Source organism: Lycium ferocissimum, chromosome 12, assembly GCF_029784015.1.
Source record: "Lycium ferocissimum isolate CSIRO_LF1 chromosome 12, AGI_CSIRO_Lferr_CH_V1, whole genome shotgun sequence".
Classification (NCBI taxonomy): Eukaryota; Viridiplantae; Streptophyta; class Magnoliopsida; order Solanales; family Solanaceae; genus Lycium; species Lycium ferocissimum.
The window spans coordinates 7,507,480-7,515,782 of NC_081353.1; the positions used below are offsets into that span (position 1 = coordinate 7,507,480).

The following is an 8,303-nucleotide window of genomic DNA, read 5'->3' on the forward strand; positions in this document are numbered from 1 at the left end:
AGCGGCCGTCCGAAGGGACTATTTTATTTAAACATTGAATTCATACTGGGTATCCTAAACTTGCTTACTGTTGTACTTTTCTGATTCATGCTTCAGTGACGCTTTACATATTCGGTACATATTCCGTACTGACCCCCTTTCTTCTGGGGCTGCGTTTCATGCCCGCGGTTCGGGGACGCAACCGGGGACCCGGCTTCTTAGAGGAGTTAGCATTGGGAGTCGACGACTCCATTTGCTCGGAGGTCGTTCTGTTTTGGTATAGTTTTATATATATGTGCGGTCATACTCGTAGAAGTGCAACGAACGGCGTGGGAGTTGTGGTTCTTGTTTGGCCTTGTCGGCCATTATTTTGTTGTACGAAATGGCGAGGAGGCCTTTTTTTGGCTCGCCTCGTTCTATGTCGTATGTATATATGTAACATGTTTTGAGGTGCCTTGAGCCACGTGTCGATTTTGGTATTTTATTTACAATTTTCAATTCTTGTTTAAAAAAAAAAATTTTGAGTTGACGTTTAAGGGTTCGCTCGACTCGACGAGAGTCGGGTGCCGTCACGCCCGATGAAGATTGGGGTGTGACAAAGTGGTATCGAGCGAGTCGGTCCTCGGCATGTTCACGTTGTGTCTAGTAGAGTCTTGTTTATCGGTGTGTTGTGCACCACATCTATAAACGAGGAAGCTACGAGACATTAATAAGTGTCATTCTTTCTTTCATGGTAAAGATCGTGCGATAGAGCCGTGTCGTAAGTAAGGTCCCTAATCTAACAATTTGTATGATTTCGGTAATGCCGCCTAAGAAGGGTAAAGCGACGGCGACCCGGAAGGGCAAAAGCAGATTGGGGATGAGGTAGTTAGCCAAGCCCCCGGAGTCTCTGGAGCTCGGACATATCTTTGGAATACGTATCCGGCCCCGAGTCCTCCCACCTCCCCATCTCCGGACGAGCTAAGAGGGCACACGATCCGGCCCGGCTCCGGCACCCGGCATCAGTATCTCCGGTCTCTCAGTCAGATGCCCAGCGTCAGGAGATTAGAGAAATGAAAGATGCTATACGTTTGTTAACTCAAATACTTGCCACCCAGGCTGGACAACAGGATAGGAGTCACGAGTATCCAGATAGGGCTGCTAGCGCCAGGGCACGAGATTTTCTTACATTAAGTCCCCCAGAATTTAAGGGCACGGACCCTAATGCTGATCCTCAGGAGTTCATAGATGGTATGCAGCGTACTTTAAATGTGATGCAGGCATCAGCCACGGAATCTGTTGAGTTAGCCTCTTATAGGCTGCAGGGCATAGCAATTAATTGGTATCAGTCTTGGAGATTATCGAGGGGTAGTGATGCCCTTCCGCCGACTTGGCGGGAATTCTCAGATGCCTTTTTACGCCACTATATGCCACCCGAATTGAAGCGGGCAAGGGTTGATAAGTTTCTTAACTTGCGACAGGGTAACATGTCTGTTAGAGAATATAGTGTGGAGTTTGATTCCTTAGCCAGATATGCCCCTACTATTGTGCAGGAAATGGAAGATAGAGTTCACCGATATGTAATAGGATTGGAGTCGGAGTTGCGGGAGATTTGTATGCCGGTGGCAATGCGGCCGGTATAGATATAGCTCGTATCCAAGCTTATGCTCAGGGAGCAGAGGATCGTAAGCGCCAACGAGAGGCTACTTCAGAGCAGGGTGGTAGTCAGCCCAAGAGGGCCAAGACAGAAGGTCGGAGTAAGGGTTCCACTAGCGAGAGCAGGCCCCAGTATAGCGCACCTTCACAGTTTCGTGGACCTCAGCGGGGTAGAGAGACAATTCCTCGGCCAGGACAGAGCTCTTCCTATACATCGGGCCCTCAGCAGCAGGCATGGTCGGGGCAAGAGGTGATGGCCCCTCCTCGATGCGCGACTTGCGGAAGGCGTCATGTAGGACAATGCCGACGGGGTGTGTGTTATACTTGTGGTGATCCGACCCATTATGCTAGAGATTGTCCACAAGGAGTGGGCCATACTGTTCCCGGAAACTCGGTAGCAGCGTCGTCACCTTCGGTAAGAGCCCCCGAGACAGGACCTCAGACTTCTTCCGGCCGAGGTAGGGGCGGAGGTAGAGCACCTAGCTCCAATGCAGGCCCACATCGTATCTATGCACTAGGTGGGAGACCAGGTCCCGAGGCACCGCAGGATGCACCACCAGGTAATCTAAATTCTGTAGTTGCTTGTCTTAATCAATGAGTGATTTATACGTGCCGTCCACCTAAAGAATCTTCCCCAAAAAAAAATACTCGTAAGACCTATAAGGCTAATTTAACATTCGAGGACGAATGTTCTAAAGGGGGGGAGGATGTTATATCCCGTGTTTTTGCATATTCGGAAGTTTCGAAATAATTGTGACTTGTAAGGAGTAAGGCTATATTTTGGTTTTATTTAGCATAAAAGTTGTTCATGAGAAGTATTGACGGAAATATCGAGGGAGGTTAAGGGAAAAATTGGAATTTCGGAAATGAGTTCCATGCGAGCTACCAATTATTTAACCAAGAAGTTGGGCCAAAAAAAAAAAATTACAAAATAGAGGCCCAATTATGGAAGTGGCCGGCCATGAATAGGAAAAAGAAATAAAAAAGGTCCAAGCCCAAGTTATTAGAATTATGGGATAAATAGATTAAGGAGGGGCTAAGTCTTCATTTTTCAAGAAACTTCAAGAACAAGAATTGAGAGAAAAAAAAGAAGGCCTACGGCCAAGAGAAAGAGAGAAAGGGAAAGAAGAGAAAAAAATTCAAGCCATCCAACTTTGATGTGAGAATTCCTTTCTTCTTGAATTCTTAACAAGTTCAAGGTGCTTGTCGACGTGGTATAATTAGTTAAGCAAGAAAACTCCATTTTGCGGAAAGTAGAAATTTGAAGAAAAAGGTGAGATTTCTATCCTTTTATGTTATGGAAGATGTGAGTGTGTTATGACGATTAAAATTGTATGGAAAGCATAGAATTATGATGTGTGTGTGTGTGTGCATGGCCGTGTGGTGCATGTGTGTTGTGGCCGTGTGTGGTGCCTTGCATGAAGGGGGGTGGATTGAATTTATTTAGTGCATTAATTGTGTTGTTGTGTTCTTGTGGAGTAAATGAAAGGAGAATGGTTCAAGTTGGCATGAAAAATCCATGGCTAGGTTGTTGTAGGAATTATATGATTTTATTCTAGTTTTATGTTATCATAGAAATGAAATTGTTAAGATGCAAATTATGATGATTGTGATGAAATTGGAAGATGGAAACATACTATGAATATGCATGTTAAAGATTAAAAGTCTTGGAAGCATTATGGCTTTGGTGGAAAGTTTGCATATATGGTATATTTTGTGAATATTTTGTAGAAATGATATGAAGTGTTTTCGAATTGTATTTGAATGGTTGTGGATTAGTAAATAAATATGAGAACGTTGACATGAAGTTGGAAAGGTGAAGTCGGAATGGAAGCTATAGCATTATGTTGGAAAGAAAACTAGTCGTGTTATATTGTGATTTGTAGAGACTATTATTGCGTTGTTGGTATTGTTGTGGATGTTGTTGTTGATATTATGGCCGAGTTAACTCTCGGGGATGTTAGATTTATAGAGGAGATGCTTTTGCCCAAATTTTCGTAGACCAATTCGGGCTAAAAATAAACTCTTAAAGGTATATGATTTATATTTGGTAACTTTGACCATTTGCAAATTACGGACGAAACGGGATTTAAGTTTAAGCGAGTGTAAGACACCCGTAAGGTATGTGAAGCTATCCCTCTCCTTCTTTTGGCATGTCCTAGGTATACTAGGTTTGAACTTGAGCCTCGGGGGTTATTCTGTTCATAGAAATCCGACTCTGAGTGTGAGTACTATTCATTCAGCGCGATTGAATTAGAATCTTTATATCTTGTTGGAAAATGCTCAAACGTTTATAACTTGCATAAATGTGATCGAATTGCCTTGAAACTTTCATAAATGACTCCATTAAGCTTAGCATATGTAATTTGCGTACGCCACCTCCGATGGCCGAGGCGGGCCCACTATTTCCGGACCCCTCCTATCGTTTTATTTGACTTATTTCTACGTACCACAATTGAAGGAAAACTTTTGGCTATTGTCCTAACTACTAAGCAATATTTTACTATATAAGACTTTTCAAAACCACTCCGAAGGGGTGCGATATTTTATTATTTAAGACTCTTCAAAACCACTCCTCGGAGGGGGTGCGGGATTTTACTATTTCGTTCCACTTACGACTTATGTTTACATTCCACAACGTTATTATTATTATTATTATTATTATCATTATTATTATTATTATGCCCGAAGGGGCTAGGATTAGTATTATGTCACGAGTGGCATGCCCGAAAGAACCGGGGTAGCCGTATGTCACGAGTGGCATGCCCGGGGCTAGGAGTATTATGTCGGGGCCGCATGTCCGAAGGGGCCAGGATAGACGTATGCTGGACCGGCATGCCCGAAGGGGCCATCATTTTATTTCGGGACCGGCATGCCCGAAGGAGCCAGGATAGACGGATGTCGGGACCGACACACCCGAAGAGGGATTATTATCATTAACATCATTGTTGTTATCATTATTATTGCTATCATTATTATTATTAGGTCGGAAGCGGGCGTCCGAAGGACTATTTTATTTAAACATTGAATTCATCTTGGGTATCCTAAACTTGCTTACTTTTGTTGTACTTTTCGATTCATGCTTCGGTGACGCTTTACATATTCGGTACATATTCGTCTTGACCCCCTTTCTTCGGGGGCTGCGTTTCATGCCCGCAGGTTCAGGGACGCAACCAGGGGACCCGGCTTCTTGGGGAGTTAGCATTGGGAGTCGAACCTCCATTTGCTCGGAGGCTGTTCTGTTTTGGTATAGTTTTATATATTGTGCGGTCATACTCTGTAGAATTGCAACAACGCGTGGGAGTTGTGGTTACTGTTTGGCCTTGTCGGCCATTATTTTGTTGTACAGAAATGGCAGAGGCCTTTTGGCTCGCCTTGTTCTATGTCGTATGTATATATGTAACATGTTTTGAGGTGCCTTGAGCCACGTGTCGATTTTGGTATTTCATTTACAATTTTCAATTCATGTTTAAAAAAAAAATTTTGAGTTGACGTTTAAGGGTTCGCTCGACTCTGATGAGAGTCGGGTGCCCGTCACGCCCTGATGAAGATTGGGGTGTGACAGATACCACTGTAGTAGTAAATGTGCCACGATAGCGGATATCAATGCATAGGCTTGTCTGCTGTAGCAGAAGTTAGGTCCGCTGGGGTAGAACCTCCAGGACCCAGCTAGCTCACTATAGCGAGCCTATCACTGTAGGGATGACACACTGCGGCGGTTCTCCAACATGCTGTAGCGATGCTCAGATACCAGTAATCCCACACGATTTAAACTCTTTCCAACACGACTACGGATCACTCCTAATAGAAAAATTCTCTGCACAACTAACCGTACAATGAATTAATTTGGCTTTATATCACATAATGTCGAAGGTTTGGTAACGGCCAAACGGGTCATTACATCAGATACCAATTAAACAACCGTTCGTCCTCGAACGACATGGGGTGGTAAAGGAACAAACGGAGGTGTCACGTAACATGATAAAAGATAATTAGAGTCCACACCCAAATCGCATACCAGAAATTGTCGATCAAGGTCTTCATTCAATTGAATCTTGTTTGCTTTAGAAGTGGGACCATCCGCTTGTGGAAATGAATTTTACATTACACTACACGAAGAGAACTTCCAATAGTCTATCTAAATAAGATGACTGGCCAGATACCAAATTTTAATAACCTACTAAGCTCATTAAGATCAAATACCCATCCAGGAAAAGGACTCGAATTGCGTAACACAGTTATATTAATTACGGCTGGAAAGGCGATGCTAGGACCACTACCGCAGTTCCCAACCGTGGGCTCGATTCTACTGGCGCGAAAAAATGAGGGCTATTACGGCATCTGAAAGAATTGCACGAGCCACTACAGCAGCTGGCTCAACCGCTATAGCAGTACCGCTAGAGCTGCTTTCTTCCACCGTAGCGGAGACCGACCAGTAAGAATAAATAGGGGAGGGTGATTTTTCACCTTCCCACTTCTATTCCTCCCCCCCACCCTCCACTACCCGAAAACTCTTCCCGTTCCCCCCATAATTTAATCTTCCAACTTCTACTTTAGTACAAAACATCGCTTTCCTCACTTACAACTCTCACCCAAAATCTCTCTTGACAACCTCATACTCAAAGGGAAGAAGGCAAAATTTTGATTTATCAAGGAGTAAGAAGTCTTGGAGTAATCAACATCAAATCTACTCAACCAAGGTATGTAGCTCTTCCTACAACTATAGAATGCTATTAAGAACCTTCAATTTGAAATCGCCATGCACAAATATCACAAAATTGCAAGAAAATTAGGAACTCTTTGAACAAGGGTTTCGGTTTGCTGGGGAGGGAGAAGTCCGAAATTCCTTGAGTTGTTTAATGTCTAAGAAGTTTTATCACTGTGTAATGCCTTAGATTAGTTCAAATTTGAGGGTAAAAGAGATTAGTTCAACTTTGAGGGTAAAAGGCATTGTTGAGGTGGTGGGTTGTTCTTGGTAGTGAGTTTTAATCTTTAGCAAAATTGGGAGTTGTTTGATGTTTGAAATGGTTTCCCAAAGCTTGTAAACGTCATGCATGCTAAGATATTAATTGATACCTCATGTAGAATTCTAAAATTGACCCAAAACTATGAGAATTTCTTTTTAAAAACTTAGGGTTTTTCGCTAGGGACGACAGATCTGCTGCGCCGAATCACTTCCGCTGGTGTGAATCTGCCGTAGCGCTCTCAAGTGCGCTGGCATGGACATGGGGGAAAAGGGATGCCTCGCGGGCATAATGGTTAGATCGCCATAACAAGTACGCTGCTGCGGGTTCGGCTTCGCTATAGTAGCCAAAAATAGTAAGCTTGCAGCGTCGTACATGAGGTTATTTTCGCTGCTTTCTTTGGTTTGTAAAACATCTAATTATTGGTTGGACTTGGTGCAATATCAAAACTAACATCGTCTCTTATCGTAGGTACATAACTTTCGACATTGTGGCCCAATATGAAGGAGGTAACACATCCCCTAACCACGCCGAAGGAGCTCCAACCTACAGCCGGTTTCCAACTTCACTAAGTCATCGCTACTATTGTAACGGGGCTTCAATATTGACAAGGTGGAGCGACGCGCTCCGGTGTTCTACAACCGCTTGCAAGCCATTAAGTAGAATCGTCTCATTGAGGACACCATCATGTGTAATGAGACTTAGGTGAGGGAATTTTATGACATGCTCAACATCGTGGATTGCTCTTCTCCAGCCCAGATATCCTAATCCGAGGGGTCAAGGTGAAAATAAGGGCCGAGGTGATCAATGATATCTATGGGTTAGACAACCACCCGGCTGATGAAATGGCCAAATAGGACTACGAAGACAACGGGGTTTGGTTGGTGTCCAAGTAAGTGGAGGAGGAAAAGAGGGGATTGGGTCAACAATAGGAACGAAATTAAGAGCACTCACTTCACCGCCGAGGTAAGGAGGTGGTTAAATGTCACGACCCGAACCCGACCCTGGATGTAACACGCATCCAATTGTATAGATGACACCAGAAGCACCTGATGAATCAATAAGCATCATGTTCCTTTTAATAAACCTTCATCAATTACTTCAACAAGTTATCTTTAGCAAGTTAACTCATAATCACCATTATAAAATGACATCAGTGGAAGTCTAATATAAATGCATCCTCAAGAAATGTAGCAATGCTCAATGAGTCAACAATGATTTCAACGACTACCCACAGTAATAACGTCTACCTATGGAGCTTCTAAGATAATAAACAAATGTCTAACCCATCAGGACGCAGGCCGGAAACTAAAATACATAAAATAAAGATCGAATGATGCCCCACGAACAATCATGTGGGCTCACCGAATATTTTCAAAAGCAACAATTTCTCTTAAATCGCACGTGTCTAGCGAACCTGCTTCTCTGTGTTACCCAACACACCATAAAAAATAACAATGGTATGCCTGAGTACTAAATACTTAGAGAATGTCTAAGGGGCAATAGTTATTAAAACCAAAGTAAAGTAGTAAAATCAAAAAAAGATATAAAAAGAAATAGTTCAAACTCCAAAGAATAAGTAAGTCCATAAACTAGGGAAATCACCAATAAGAGTCAACACACAGGAATATATCTAGTTCTACTTATGTTACCGTTCACATCATTATGTGTTTCATTAACGATCTCAATGTTTTCCACAAGCCACTCATAATCATCAAAGATGCA

General features: G+C 43.0%; 1 protein-coding gene across 1 annotated transcript; it reads left to right on the forward strand.

The window, feature by feature from the left end:
- Positions 1-1,031: 1,031 nt before the first annotated feature.
- Positions 1,032-2,212, forward strand: LOC132039043 (uncharacterized). Its single transcript, XM_059429594.1, has 2 exons — positions 1,032-1,538; positions 1,631-2,212. The coding sequence occupies exons 1-2, from the start codon at positions 1,032-1,034 to the stop codon at positions 2,210-2,212; spliced, it is 1,089 nt and encodes a 362-aa protein (XP_059285577.1).
- Positions 2,213-8,303: the final 6,091 nt, after the last annotated feature.

Bases quoted from the DNA above. Each gene is read 5' to 3' on its own strand.
- LOC132039043 (XM_059429594.1), top strand. From the start codon at position 1,032: ATGAAAGATGCTATACGTTTGTTAACTCAAATACTTGCCACCCAGGCT. The intron at 1,539-1,630 runs GTAATAGGATTG...GCTTATGCTCAG, and splicing joins AAGATAGAGTTCACCGATAT to GGAGCAGAGGATCGTAAGCG.